The sequence below is a fragment of the Rattus norvegicus genome, chromosome 19 (assembly GCF_036323735.1).
Source record: "Rattus norvegicus strain BN/NHsdMcwi chromosome 19, GRCr8, whole genome shotgun sequence".
Taxonomy (NCBI): Eukaryota; Metazoa; Chordata; class Mammalia; order Rodentia; family Muridae; genus Rattus; species Rattus norvegicus.
The window spans coordinates 36,783,216-36,799,069 of record NC_086037.1 but is presented as its reverse complement, the minus strand read 5'-3'; the positions used below and the strand labels follow the sequence as shown (position 1 = coordinate 36,799,069).

The 15,854-nt window shown below is 46.0% G+C and overlaps 1 protein-coding gene across 10 annotated transcripts in view; it reads right to left on the bottom strand.

Annotated features, from left to right (window-relative positions):
- Positions 1-201: 201 nt before the first annotated feature.
- The window catches only part of Abcc12 (ATP binding cassette subfamily C member 12), a 76,319-nt gene continuing 60,666 nt past the window's right edge, over positions 202-15,854 (bottom strand). For 6 of the 10 annotated variants that reach the window (XM_008772375.4, XM_039097573.2, XM_006255241.5 and 3 more), the window contains 7 exons: positions 12,631-12,720; positions 10,248-10,437; positions 9,640-9,799; positions 8,398-8,476; positions 7,380-7,493; positions 5,893-6,072; positions 5,071-5,798 (listed from right to left, as the gene is read on the bottom strand). In XM_008772375.4, coding sequence (XP_008770597.1) covers positions 5,712-5,798; positions 5,893-6,072; positions 7,380-7,493; positions 8,398-8,476; positions 9,640-9,799; positions 10,248-10,437; positions 12,631-12,720 — 900 coding nt within the window. In that variant the 3' untranslated portion in view covers positions 5,071-5,711. 10 annotated transcript variants of the gene reach the window in all.

Below are 15,854 nucleotides of genomic sequence, written 5' to 3'. Positions count from 1 at the left end.
ATGAAGCATTGTATGTATCAGCATTCTAAAGCTGAAACACCAAGATAAACGAGAATAAGATGTCACAGAACTTATTTCTTAATGAGCATCCAAGTACATGCCAGGAGAATGCAAAGAACTTGGCTCAACTTTGTTCAACTTTATACATCACACATTTGAAGAAACCATGGATTGTGGTGGGGGGGAGGGGGGGACGATGAGCCCTCTGTCTAAATTCTGCTCATGTTCTAGAAATTGTCCTCATTTCTTCTAAGCTGAAAGCCAACCCCTTTTCCTTCAGCTCAGAGAATGGTATTGCACAGGTACAGTACACCACAGCAGAACCAAGACCCAAACCTAGGCTGAGGTAGGTTGTGGATACCGTTTGGAACTTTTGCTGCTGCTCCGAAGAAGAGCACTGGTTGTACAACCTCCTGCAGGAGCAAACTGAGCTTCTGTGACCCACGGTCCTGCAGGTGGAGTATGCGCCATACATTGGAGTGGCTCAGGAGTGGCCACGTGACTTAGGTTGCCCATGAGTTGTAGGCTAAAGTGCCATATCTTGTTCCTGATTACCACATCTACCTTTCCTCTGCCATAAAACTGACGATATTCCAGGCAGAGTCTGCTCTGTCAGCCTGACTGTGAACAGTGAAGAAGATAAAGGACAAATATCTCTGACCTTTGGTACACATATCACATGAACAAGAAATAAACCATCAGGATATGGGGTCATTAGCAGCATAACCAAGACTGACCAATACGTGGGCTTTTCACCTCTGGACACTGTTTTTTGTCATCAGAAGGTCTCAAGTTGCTAGCAGATGGAATTTAACAGAACATATGCCACAGGGTGAGTAAGTAATGTTCCCAATAGGCTCATGGTTTGAACAGTTGGTCCTCTTGGATGGTCAAAGTATTTTGGAAGGTTCTAGGACCTCAGAAAGCAAGGGACAAAGCCGCAGGAAGTAGGTCTCTGGGACTGGTCTTTGGGGATATATTATTCCTGGCTATTCACTTCCTTTCCTCTCTTGCTCTCTGCTCCCTAGCCTGCTGTGAGGTGACCTAAGATGTTTCACTGTGCCTTCCACACAATGATAGACTTTGACCTAAAATAAGCCTTTCAAACTCCCTCAAACTGTTTCTGCCATGTATTTTGAAACAGCGATAAGAAAAGTAATTAATAAAACAGGTTTTAGGATCAGCCTGCTTGGTATTTAAATTCTAATAGTGGGGTAATCTTGGTGACTGTATCAGTTCCTCAGTTTCCCCATCAGTATTATAATACTAGTACTGCTTATGTTGTAATAGCAAAATATAATAGACTAGATAATTTATAAACAACAGAAATTGATTGCTAATTGTTCTGGAACTGAGTAGTAGTACCAGATGGGGCTTTCTACATCATGAATGTTGACTTTAACGTGTCTTCCATGGTTAAAATGATGAGCCAACTCTGTCAAACCTTTCTTGTATAGACACTGAATCCCACACATGAGGTCTCTGCCCTCATAAGCTAATCGCCCTATAAGCCAAGGCTCTTAATACCGTTGTACTTCTGATTAGGTTTCAAGGGGCATAAATTTCAGATCATGGCAGGTGGATATCTCTCAAAGACATGGTAAGGATTCAACAAAGCACACCAACTTTGAAGACCACGGGCTAGTCAGCATAGTCTGACCTTGGATGACATTTCAGGAAGAGTAAGTCATGAAGGTCAAGGACTGTCATGGAGACCATCCCATGATCTGTACCCCCTGACCCTGTGTGATCCTGACAATTGTCACTGTCTCAGAGCAGGCCAGGAGAATGGACAAAGGGGTTTAGGAGCAAAGTCCCTGGAATCAGATTGGCCAGGGTTCAATTGCTACCTCTGTCCTCTCCTTCCTATGTGCCTGTGTGCCTGGAGCTAAACTCCTCTCCTCAGGAAGCCTCATCTTGCATTTCACAGGGTGAGACAAGGATTAGGTGAAATGATTCATAAAAAAACTGCTTGTCATGGTGTCTGGCACACTGCAGAGGCTCGGCAAACATCAGGATCAATATCAGTATTCTCTCCTGCTAGGACAACAGGAAGAGCATGGGCAGACAGGAGCCACAGGGCATGAGTCATTGCTTCCAATGACTAAAGGAGCCACTGCCCTGGACCTTGAAAAAAGTCTTCTTGAAGTCATGGGCACATTATCAGACTGACCTGGAGAGGAAAGTCAAGCATCCTTCATCCATATAACATGTCAGTTATGACTGGCATGGGTTCCCATGGCCACCAGGGACAGCCTGGTCAGACTGTTGTGTCAAAGAAGTTGCTGGGTATCCATCAAGAAGCTATGCAACTTGTCCAAAGTTCTGTGACTCTAAATTTGATGATCGGAGTGTCCCTTTGCAGGAGGGCCACAGTTGTCATAAAGTTGTCCATGAAAGGAATCACCTCACTGTGTCTTTTTCAGTCACATCCTCTTGAGGGTGTCCCATCCGCTGATAGCAGGATTCAATGGAAATGCCTGCCACGGGCTTTACCACACTTGACTAAGACCTCCACCTGGCTCCAACTGCACTTGCTTTCCCTCTGGTCTAGCCTGCGGCCTGTCCAGACATCAGATACAGAATGGCTGGGTAGAGGTAAACCACCAGCTTTTTGCCACAGTGGTTGTTGGATTGGGTATGACTTACACTTCTCATTGTTGTGATCAAAATACCCAGAAGTAACTTAAGAAGACATATGGTATGTTAAGAGTGGGGAACACATGGAAACAGAAAGCAGAGTTAGAGAAGCCAGAAAGCAGAGAGATAGTGAGCTACAGCTCACAGCATGTTTCCTTTGTGTTTAGTTCTGGATCCCAACCTGTGAGTTGGTGCCCCTCCGTTTAGGGTCTTTCTGTCTCAATTAACTCAATCTAGAAACTCCCTCACTGTCAGGCCCAGAGGTTTGCCTCCTAGATGGTCCAGATACTGTCAAGCTGATGATATTAACCATCACAAATCTATCCTGTCAACTGATATTCCTTGATATCTGGCCCCAATAGGCTCACCATCATTTCAGAGTGCATGCATGCAGAGTGCATTCATTTCAACATCAAACATCCCCATGACTTGTGACAATTACAACACTGCTTAAAAGTTCAAAGTCAATCTCTTCAGAGATTTAGGACCATCTCTTAACTCTGAACAGAACTCTTAACTATGAACCATACAATGGTTGTACTGATTAGTCTTTATTGTCAGTTCAACATGACTTAAAGTCACCTGGAAAGGGGGAACCTTAGTTATGGAATTTCCTTGGTCAGACTTTGCTAGAGGCGGTGTCTGTGAGGACTCATACTGATGATGAATGTGGGATGCTCCAACCCACTGTGGACAACACCTTCCCCTAATGATGTTGGCTGACTCTAGAAGAAAGCTACAGAAAGCAAGACAGAGAACATGTCAATGAGCAGTGTTCCTTCTTGGGTTTCCTCCCCGACTTCTATGATGGAAAACCCATACCAAGTGAACAACATTGCCAAGTTCTGCTGTCAGCTCAAGATGTAGCCTGGCCCTGTTGGGCCACAATTGCTGTGGCTTCTGGGTGCCGATCCTAGAGAAACATTTCCCTAGGCAGCTGTTTTTGAGCAGGAAACCCCTTCAACATCATTTTCCATTCATGGGCTCTCCTTTCAAATGAATTTGGTTTCCACATCTGCCTGTCTGTCTGCCGTTTTTTTTTTTTTTTTCTTTTCTGTTTTTTAGTGTCTCCATGCAGAGCACATATTTCTCTTTACTAGTTTTCCTTAATAATTACAGCTGCTCTCAGCTGCCTTGTCCCAAGTTTGAGCTCACTCCTTTAGCCTTTGGTAACCTGCATATTTTTCATGTATTTCTGCTCCATTTTTGTTGCTCTTTCTCTCTGTAGACGTGGATAAGGGCAATGAATAGTAACCATGTCACAGCCTAAATGCTGCCCTTTCTTAAAATTCCTTCTATTAAACAAATTAGTCCATTACTTTCTGATCCAGCCTCACCTGAGTTCTCAGGGAACACATCAAATGCAGGGACATGATTTGTCTTTGCCTCTAGCCTAGTTCTCCCAACTTCCAATGCTAGGTCTCTACTGTGCTCCTTTCTGTTGGCAGTCTGGTCGTCCACATTCCCACGGGGATGGCCCATCAAACTCTGCTTATTGCAGTCCAGGCTCGCTTTAGCCCCAGATTCCAAACTTTTCCATATCCGTCCCACAAACCAGTTCTGAAAACTTTCAAATGACATGGTCAGGCCTATGGCTGAAGCAATACCACTTCTAGGTTCTATTCTCTCATTAGAACCTTTTCTCATTGCTGTCAACAGAGTACTTAACAAAGCAACTTAAAGAATCAAGAATTTACATTGGCTTATAGTTTAAGGGGATGCCATTCATCGTGGCGGGGAAAGCACAGCAGCAAGATCAGGAGGCAGCTGGTCACATGGTGCCTTCAGTCAAGGAGAAGACACAGTTGAAAACTGGTACTCAACTACCTCTCTCCTTTTTATTCAGCCCAATATCCTTAGTACCCACCTAATGTAGTCTCCCTCACAGGCATCCCCAAGGTTTATTAGCTCCAAAATCCTGTCAAATTGACAACCATTAAAAACCATCACAGACTGATGGAAATTTCTAGATTAATCTTCTAGCATGCTGGTGAACTAGGAAGGCAGACATAGCAGGCCTGCCATGTTTCTTGAATGTTCCTAAGTGCTAGATGCAGGGTAGTGTGTGGCCAAGGCTCGGAAGGAGCTTTGTTGACCACACTGCTGCATGCCATACCTGAGGTGTGGTCTGGGACTGGAAAGAAGTAGAGGGAACCTCATGCAAACGTCACAAGAACCCGTCATCCTCGCCAGAAATATAAAGAGGGCCTTCAACCCAAGGTGTGGCAAACGCTACTCTGAGCTGGCAGTAATCACACTGGGGCTACCAGGTAGGTCTTTCCTCTGATCCTCATAGAAGACCTTGAGACTGGTAAACAACTGCATAAATTCATTACTGAGCCAAGGGAGATTGCAGTGGGAGGTTCGTGAGAAAGCATCGTTCAAAGAGAGACAACGTCAGTAAAATAATTGCAAGGCAAAATTTCAGGGTCATTTGGTTTCTCGTTGCATTTTAATGACTGATAAAGAAGATATTAAAATGTCATTTATTCAGAAACCCCAGTGTTTTGCTTTCTGCTTATTTTAACAGATCAACTGTAACATATAATATGATTTCTTTGGAAAAAAAAAATCTCATGCCAAACACTATCACCAGTCTTCCGTGCTATAGATCTATGCGGTTACTGCTTGCCACATAGTTAGCTAAGAGTGGAATGAAATTAAACAGAAAGAAAACCCTTCTCTCTTGTCTGGTAACAAAAGCGAGGAGCGCTGTTACCTCCAGCCTTGGGCATTTTCCATCTCATTCGCTTTTACTGCTTTTGGACGGAAAGTTAGAATGTTCCCATTCTCGAGCATTATGTAGTATTGATGAGGACCATGAGGACCCTTGGGGTTTTCAGAAGTGAGAGGCAGCTTCCAACCCCCCAGCTTTGTCTGGATTCTTCACCATCCAGAACTAACCCTGAGTCTGCCAAGGGAGGTGACCAGAAGGGCAAGGGACACATCTCAGCCCCAGCTCACCCTGTGCTCCATGGGTGGGAGGGGCTGTGGCCAGGGCTGCTTGACTCTACCTTCAGGCTTCTCCTCTCACACATCCATTGTCTCCTCTCAAACCAACCACGGGACCTTTACAGTCCAACTTCTGCAGCTAGTAACATCGCAAATGCAGAGTCAGGCTTCTCAGCGAGGACTTCAGGCTTGTCAAACTCAATCACCTGAAAATCAGAGAAGAACTGAAGTTTTCAGGGAAAGAAAATATACACACCACATAGCCCCAACTGGGGAAGCCTTTGAGGAGGGGATGCCAACCAGAACTTCCTGCACCTTCCCATTTTCCATGACCAGGACAAGGTCACAGTTGAGAACAGTGTTTAGGCGATGAGCGATGGTCAGCACTGTGCAGCTTTTGAAGGCCTCTTTTATGGTGCTCTGAACAAGGGTGTCCGTCTTGGAATCCATGGAGGCAGTAGCTTCATCAAGGAGAATGATCTGTTAAGGAAGAAGCACTGTAAAAGCCAAAGCTGTGCAAAGAGGAAAATGTATAGCCTTGGAGCCAAGAACCTGGGAACCCTGCAATCCAACTGAGGGCTGCACCCCTTCTGCCTGCAAGATGCCGGTATTCCCCACCCAGAGACCTTTCCTGCTATCACATTTGCAGCTGTCTTTGACTCTATTGCTTGCTTCTTATAAAGAAGACACGTGGGAATATGCTAGATACTAGACCCGCCAGATCCAAGACAATTCTCCTATCTCAAGATCTTTAATGTCCAAATACAAGTTTGGGGTACATGATAAGGATACCATTTTGGAGCTGAGAGGAGCATCATTCTGCTTGACAAAGTGCTGCTTGGATTTTATAGTTTGAAGGTTTAACCTCAACCCCTAGCTAGACTTAATCTTGTCAACTTACCTAATTTCCTCACATGTGAAGGGTTCATATCTTACACAAAAGCCACAGAGCTACTTCACAGTGTAGTGTTAAATGGTTTCTCTTTCCTTCTGTTGACACCTCTTAAAACCCACACAGTGCATTCACCACTATAAATGCTCGGCTAATAGGATTTCTTTCTTTATCTCAATTGTTATGTGTACATGTATGTGTCTTTGTGTGGCTACATTCATACATACATATAAATGCAAAGTCCAGAAGAGAGTATCAGAGACCCTGGAGCTGGAGTTACAGGCTGTTGTGAGCCACATGATGTAAATAAATACTGGGAATCAAACCAAGGTCCTCTGGAAGGGCAGCAAAATTCTTAGCCACTGAGCCCTGGCTCTAGCCCCCAGAAGAGAGAGAGAGAGAGAGAGAGAGAGAGAGAGAGAGAGAGAGAGAGAGAGGCGAGAGAGGCATTTTCCCCCCTCAGGATCTGTAAGTAAGGCTGGTTAAGTCACTTGGGAAAGTATATATAAAAAATCTTATATGCTAGCATTCTGATGGCTTTCTTGGGTGTTCTAGGTACTGTGCCTGAGGATTCAGAATTATTCAGGGACAAAGGGAAAAAGTTGAGAGCATATTTTTCAAACTCAAGCCTCCTAGGAGTGGAGAGAATATGTAATCAAGAGACCTCCCAAGGCAAAGCCCGGATAAGGAAGGCACTGCTCCAGAAAATGGCTGTTATTTTTCAATTTTTTACCCTTCACAAGTTTGTCTTAAGAGAAAGTGATCGGTTTTTAAATTACTGCAGTGCTCTGTCTTTGCTGAAAGACAAACTTGTGTCTGTCTGCCTCCTGGATTGAGCGGCACTGCAGGGAATATCCAAAATTTGACCAATCCATTTTCCAAGCTGTTTCCTTACTTTTGAATTACGGAGAAGTGCCCGGGCCATACAAAGCAGCTGGCGTTCTCCTACTGAGAAGTTTTCCCCGTTTTCTGTGACTTCTGCCTGTAATTTCTCTGGGAGTTTCATTATCTATAAAACACAGAAAATGACACATTTATCCTGGTGATCTATAAAATCGTCCTACATCGTCTTATTGATTGCCCCCCTCCTCTTGCATTCATCAGCTTCCTTTATTTTACAATGGGAAACAAAGTACAAAATGGCAATCATTTCAATACTGCAAACAAGCAGCAGGGAGGGCAAGGGAGATGTTAATAATGTAAAGCCACCATGACTCACCATAAAGGACAAATCACCCATATACTTCTAGGGAACATTTAAGCAAATGGAAATGGCCTGCAGGGTGACAACTCTTCATGAATAAAGTACAAAGGGGATGAGGGAGTTTTCTAGAAGGCCAAGACAAAGTCTATCTATCCATAACAGCAGACCAAAGTGGCTCTGGGAGATGTTTGCCCTGGCACGTTGGGGCTACTGATCTCAGTGCTTAACTGGACAAAGTCTTCTGTCCTAGAACTCAAGCCAGCCACACTTGCAATCCCAGAACAAGCTACACCCAATCCATCATTCTTTAGCTCATCTGTTCTGATAAAGTCAGTGAAGCCATAGACTAAATCATCAGGCCAGCCATCACTTTGGACCCGGGCAGACCTGGGTTCAAGTCTCCATCCTGCTACTCACTGGTGTGGACACATTGCTTCTTCAAGCCTTAATTTTTGTCATCTCAAAAATGAAGGAAGAAAGCACTAGCCGCCGAGGGCTGGGCTGACGACCAAGAAAGATGACTCATGAAGAGCTGCAGACTGGATCAGCCAGGGAGCCAACAAATAGTACTGTAGCTGGTTTTGATAATCAGGAACAAGGAAGGACTGAACTTGGCTGAAGTATGTCACCCCCGGCAAATAAACCTGGCTAGGTGCTGGCCCCGGGGACAGGAGTCTGGGACTTGTGCTGGACAGCCCCAAAGACCTACTGTGTCTCTCATGAATGTTCTCTCCAAAACATGCCAGAGCATCTCGTCGGTGTGACTCCCCAAGGGATCCAAGTTGTACCTGCAGTGAATCAAAGGAAAGCAAGCTGGATCCTCAAGGATAACACAATGGAGAGAAGACAATGAGAGTACGGGAAGCAGACAGGAAATCTGGAAGTCCATAGTGGCTGTCGGATGCCGTAAAAGGTAAGGACACACTCTCTTCCCCATAGCATGTTGGCAGACAAGAAGAGGTGGGACGGAAAAAGCCTGTTCAGAGAGCCAGGCCCCAAGACCAAGGACCCACAACTCTGTGGGGGAGCAAAGACCTTGGCGACAAGACAGGCAGGAATGAAAAACCCTACCAGGAGACAGAGCAAACACAACCATGCCATGGTTGACTGCATCAGTGTAGAGCAAAGCAGCTCTTGGCAGAGAAAGGACAAAAGAAAGAAACTTGGCCCAGCATCCCTTGCAGCAGCATCGGGAAGCCCAGATTCCAGGCCCCGCTGAGGGATGGATTGTGTGTTTTGCGATGCATCACTCATGTGATCAGCTTTGAGTGGGTAGTCTCCCTACTTCATCCAGTGCCCAACGAGAGGACTTTCCCATTTCCCTGGACCAGCTCAGATACTCGGAGCCCCCTGTGCTTAGACACCACACCTTGAGCCTGTGTAAGTCACAACCTTCGTCTTCTTATACTTAATCATCTTCCAGTCTGAAGTGGGGATGAATTAATGCACTTGCCAAAAGCCTGCTGCACATACAAACCAGGGAACCACTTAGTCAGTCTACTGTGCACCCTGGGGGTGCTTTTGAGAGTGGTCATTGCTAAGCCTGGTGTAACGCTGGAACACAGGCATAAGATAGGGCTGTTGGGGCCAACTGTGAGCTACCCACTCACTCTGTGTATAATAAAATCACGAATAATAGTATTACTAACATTATTAAAACAATTAATATCACTACTCATTATATGTTGGTGCTAATAATGTAATGATATAATGGTGATGTTATATTAATAATGATATAATGTTTTAATAATAGAGCTTCTGAAGTACCAGCCAAGGCTCAGGACACTGTTCCCCAGTTCCTTCCAAAGCTTTACTAAAAACCAGACACCAGCAGCCCAGTTCCCTGAGCTAAGACTGCCAAGAACAGCCATGGCCTAGCAATTTCTCAACTGCTGGTTGGCTCAGTGTCACCGTCTCCAAGCAGGAATGCACGATGGTTGAAAACAGCTACCTTACTGTACCTACAAACAGGACAGGATCCTGGGGGATCATGGTCAGCTTGGTTCGGAGCTCTTCCAGACCCACAGTGCAGATATCCACCTCGTCAATGAAGATGGTGCCAGAGGCTGGTTCCACCAGACGAAACAGGGCCATGCCCAGTGATGATTTACCTGGGGACAGCAAGAGCAGGGAGGATGAATCCAACACCAGCTTTTGCCTCTGTCATGTCTAAGCATTTAATTAAGGGGATTTTTTGGTGCAACGAAACTGGCTCCGTGTGGATGACTCTGCAAAGCATACATTGTTCATGCTGGGGGAACCAGGCTGCCCTAACGTCATTAACCTGTCGGTCCCAGCAGAGGCCTTTAGCGCACAATTCATCTTCTGGGCCCCATTTCTCCAGAATTATTCTCATTTAATTAATCCAAAAACTACTGTGTGTTTGCGTCCAACTCTCCACACCTGGTCACACCTGAAACCCTAATTTACAGTAAAGAGATTTGAGGGAAGATAAAAATCCAGCATTCATGCACATTGCTCTGATGTGGCTTCACAGGCACATGGGGAGCAAATTCAAACAAACAACCCCAAGGAAACAAATGCAGAGTGTGTCCTCACCAGAGCCCGTTCTTCCCACAATCCCAACTGTCTGCCCGCTTTGGATGTTCAGGTTCAACCCATCGAGAACGAGAGGGGTGTTGTCTCTGTATCTCATCCGATAGTCCTTGAAAGTTATCTCCCCACGGCTCGGCCAGTCTTTGGGACAGGTCCCCACTTTGAAGGATTGAGTGTGTTCAGGGACACAGGTCTGAAAAAGCAGAATTAGAGCCATTGACCAACTTGATTGCCACTGGTTTCCCCTGACTTAACTCACTAAGTCCAGACCTATCAGTAACGGAGCCTGTGGTGGTCAATGAGACCCACCACCCTGTAAGAAACATGACTTCTGCTCAGTGTGGCGCTGAACACTTGTAATTATAACATTCAGGACATGACTTCTGCTTGGCATGGTGCTGAACACTCATAACTGTAACATTCAGGACGCTGGTGCAGGAGGATTGAGTTACAGGACAACGTGGGGTACCTGAGATACTCCTCACAAAAAAAAAGCAGGTCCCATTTCAATGGGAGCACATTAGGTAATACGAGAGAGTATTGTGGGCTGGGAGTGGTGGTTCACACCTTCAATCCCAGCACTTGGGAGGCAGAGATGATAGGGTCCCTGTGAGTTCAAGGTCAGCCAAGGTCTACAAAGTGAGCTCTAGGACAGCCAGAGCTACACAGAGAAACCCTGTCTCAAAAATCAAAACCCAAGCAGCAACAAGAACAAGAGTATCATAACAAAGCACAGAAAGCAATCTCCATAGCAGGTAGCAGCAAGCAGAATGAAATTATTTAAGGGTTGAAGCATCTCTAAGGGGATGATACTAGAACGGAGGCCTGGAAGGCAGGAAAAATGACAGTGTAATTACAAGAATTTCTGTCCAGAACTTTCAGACCGGGGAAACAGGGAGTTGCAAAGCCCTGGCAGCCACAACCACCTTAAACAACTCCAGGAATAAAAAGGAAAGTCATGTAGACCTGGAGCCCAATAAAGGATGGATAATGTAGAGGGGAAAGCAAGAGACAGCTTGCCCTGGGCCTTATGGGCCTGGGCTAGTTTATCAGCACAATGATCATGAAGCTGTAGGGCAAATCCAGGGTGAACCTCGAGACGTGCAGAATTCAGTCTAATTTCGGTGTCTACAAAAGTCATCATGGTGCTAAGGACAGGAAGACGACCAAGAATGCAGAATGCCAAGTCCAAAGATCTTTAGACATCAGCAGAAAAAAATGAATTTCCTTCTCTTTGTAAGCATCCCTGAAACCCCACAATCTAATGAATACAAAGCAGGCTCTGTTAGGAGACCAGCCCTTCACCTCATGCTATGACGGCTCTCTCAGAAACGAGGAGTCCTCCATGCTCCATCAGGGCACCTGGCCAGCCCAAGTCTCTCGACACTAAGTAACCTCCATTAGCTGAGAAAAGATTTGCCTTCTTAGGGGGTATTTTAACCCCTAGAAGATTGGAATTACACATACACACACACACACACACATACACACACACACACACACACATATTTTTAAAGAAACCACGTCTGCATGAGCCATGTATTTAAGTTTAAGGAATCTGCTTGTTTTATGCTCTAAGTGTTTGTAGTATTTGTGAATTTGTGCTTGAGATTTAATTTAAAATATATGCTTCAATAATTAGTTCAAATGTGATTTTAATTCAAACACTTTCCTGCTCATATAGGAAACAGTCATGGGGATTGCAAGTCCCTCTACATTCACAGAGAGACTTACACACACGGCGAAGGTTTGTGCATTAAGCAGATCATGGAGGCATTTTGAAAGGGGAATGGAGGTGCAGAACTCTAAATGTTTTAGGGTGCTGCATTAAGCTTGTGAGCAGGACCAAACACTGCCCAAAGGCCCCCAAAAGTGAATGCTGTGTTTAAATAGACTTCTTCTCTTAAAACTATATTCCTACACTGCGCCAGAAAGCGCTCACAAGAGAGGTGAAGCGACCTTCTTCCACTATTTTTAACTTTAACCAAATATTAATTTTTAGAAACCAGAGTGAGCTGCCAAATTTGGGCTTGGATTGTGGATACAGGTTTTAAGTTGGTGGGTGACAGATCAGAGTCCAGTTACTAAAAGGATCCCATCGCAAACTGGAAACAGAGGAAAGGAGCAAAATAGGGGGCTGGAGAGATAGCTCAGTGGTTAGGAGCATGTGCTGTTCTCCTAGAGGATCAGTTTGATTCCCAGCACACACACACACTCACAGACACCTCCAACTCCAGCTCCCAACATGTCTGTCCTCCACGGCCATGTACACACATACACACACACACACACACACACACACACACACACACACACACAGAATTTAGGTCAATCTTTAGAGAAATATCAAAACATGCCTATTTCCCAGTGTTCCCTCATTCCTTACCGAAATGTACTCCCTCATTAGCTCTGCAGAGGTGAACTTGGCTTGGGTCTCTGTTCCTGTTCGCACACACACTTGAAGCAGTCCACTGAGCTGTTAGGAAGAAACAGGTAACTAGCTTCTGAGGGGGTGCCCCTTTCCCTCCCTTGGCCCCTGCTGTCTTCCACTTCAAATTACTGGGCTGAGCTCAGGCAACTTGCAAAAGAGGCTGGCACTCCCAGCCAGGCACACAGAAGGCCATGTTTCCTGTTGGGATGTTTTGGGTTTAAACACTTCCTTTGTATTTAAAAACAAATGGTATTTACATTTTCTCTCTCACTCCAGATGGTGAGAATCATCCCACCACCTTGATCGCTCCTGTGAGCCAGTCCCAACTGCCTAGAGAGGAGATGCCTACTGAGAGCCCAATTGCCAGGCCTTGGCTCCTTGCTGCCGCCTGGTGGGACCCTGAACCCTGCTCCTGCACCTTAACTCACCAAATCAGGGACAGAAAGGCCACTGAAAACCTCCAGCAGAAGCCAGAGGACCATTGCAATACACCTGCTCTGGATGTAAAAAAAATTTGGGTACAGACCCAGGGAAACAGTTTGCCAAAGGAACCCCTCTTTAGGCCACAATCCCCTAGAATCTAACTCCAATAGCTGAGTGCAAGTCATAAATGGGGCAGATGGCAGTATGCCTTCTCCCCCACTGCAAAGGATATGTCTCTTGAACCCAAGAATGTTAGCCCATTTGGATATGTAAGGGGGCACCTCCAGGACCTTGGAGAGATCCTTTGCAGCCGTGATTAAGCACCCTGCTTACCTGGTTGGGTCCTACCAGAGACCTAATGAAAGACGAGGGAAAGATCCCTAAAATAAGGGGGAAAGAAGACTGAAGCAGAAGTTAAGCCAGTGCTGCTCCAACCTCTAGAAATGCCCCCAACCTTTGAAAGCTGACCAAAACGTGATCGTTCCCTGGAGCCCTAAGGAGAAAAGCAACCTTGACAAACAAACACAGGGTAGGTAGGCTCTCGGCCTCCAACACCGTGAGAGAATACGTCCCTCTTGTTGTAAGCCACCAAGCTCATGGGGTTTGTTGCAGTACAGGAGCAGGTAGGAGAAAGGGGGAAGAGAAGGCTGTGGAGGTGTGCTTGTGAAAGTCTGGCATTGTAAAACCACTGAGGCCGGTCTAAGTGGAGACTTCTGTTCAGGTGCACCATGCCAGGGTGAGGAGACTGGGATCTTCACAGTTGTCCCTTGGTATCTTGGGAAATGGCATCTGGGACGCCAGGCACCACCACCATCCTCCTCCCAATAGCCAAATCTACATTTGCTTGAGACTTGAGTGTGAGGTGGCATCAATGCTCACACAGAACCTAAGAAAGTCCTGGCAAGAGGCTGGGAGCAGTGCGGCCAGAACAGGGCTGGGAGGAATAAGGTGGGGGCGGGTCCTCCAGAACCTTGGAGAGATCTCAGTGGCCTCTTGCCACCTTCCCTGCTTAGTTAGCACTGGCCTGTGTCTTCCTATTTCTTTTGGAGCAATAGGCCTCAACGTGGGTGATTTTGCCCCCATCCCCTCCCTCGGAACAAGATCTTCTTTGAGCTGTGTGCTTGAACCTAAGGCCTGGTGGGCAGAAAGCACCCAGATGGCAAAAAACACAGCCCCTGCCTGCCTCACGACTTCTGGTCAGAATGAGAATGTTCAGTGCTTCCGAGAAGGGCGCAGATACATTCTGCTAAAGATGAGAAGGTCAGTTCCTAAGTGTCTAGCAGCCCATGTAGGTCTAGAACTCCCACCTTGGCTCAAATGCAGACCAGGTAAGCGCGGGCTCACCACTGCACTGAGATGTGCTGCTGATGGTGAACACCAATTTCTCATCCCTCTATCCTCACGGGAAGCTTTGCCACTTTGTTTCTGTGCTCTCTGGATGGAACTCATGGCAAAAGGGCCCACAGCCAGCCGGGGAGCAAGGGTTAACATACCTCAGGGCATGCAAATTCTCCTCTGGGCCTGCAGGGGTGTTTGGCAGCCTTCTCCTAGAAAGCTGAGAGTATTGCCCAAAAGTACATCCTTAGTTGAGGCAAGCTGATTTTAGACCAACTAAGGCAAACCTTTCATCTGCTTGATGTTTAAGAGACAACAACGAAGACATCCACTACCAATGGTGGAAACTGGTTAACCAAGGAACATTCGTTTTTTCCACCTCAGAGCACTGACAATGTCTGTCAGGTGCAAAGGAAGCTCCGGCTCCCCAAACCCCAGTCCAATATTGCAGAAATGATCTCAACCTGGATGACAGGAGGTTTTCTGCTGGCTAGATAAAAGCCAGCGCTTCTCAGGAAATTGTGAAGCTCTTTGAATGTCTACCAAAAGGAGCCATTCCCCCTACCTCTAGCGAAGAGACCCATGGCGGTACCTATTAGCATGCCAAAGCCCATGCTGGCATCCAGGCTCCCTCAGAATCATATGACCTGTTGCACATGTCAGAGTCAGCCCTAGCCTTCCAGTCCCTCTCACACCCTTCCCTCCCCTAAACTTCCTCTAGCTCATGTCTGTCATACCTGCAATAAAAACCTTCCCCTTAACCATACCGTGGGATGGTCATGTTGGTAGTTTATGCACTCTCTATAGCTTCACCCAAACACGCTGTTAAAATGATGCTGCAGGTGTTTTCAACAAGGAGACCTTCCACATCCAGGACATGGGGGCGATCCCAAGTCATAAAAGCCACATATTTCTACTAGAGAGCATCAATGAGAGCCTTTGCTAAAATGGTAGCGAAAGTCCCCCTCCCCCGTCGTGAGAAAGGGGCCACAAAGAAGGAGGCCGGTGGTCCACAAACAACTGCTTCTATGGACCCATCAATGCCTTTCCTCATCTTCCTTCCAATCTCAAATATACACGGTTCTCCTAAGTGCATGCACAGAGGATGTGTGCATGTATACACATCCTTCTGTAAAGAAATTGAGGAATATACACAGGGCTCTAAGAACATTACTCTAGGGGAAAACAAAGCCAAAACACTTCAGTCCTAATGTTTAGTGCCTATAGCCCCATTCCTGCTTTGGGAAAGGGAAGCGAGTGTATTAAAATAAAAATTAAAAAAGAAATTCTCACGTCCAGTACCTGCAGAGTTAGAGAATATTCCAGAAAGGGAGCCATGAAGCCACACCATGAAAAGCCAAACCATTCTCCTATCCTTAAATACAAATGATCTGAGAGGTAAACCAGCCAAGGGCAGGAAA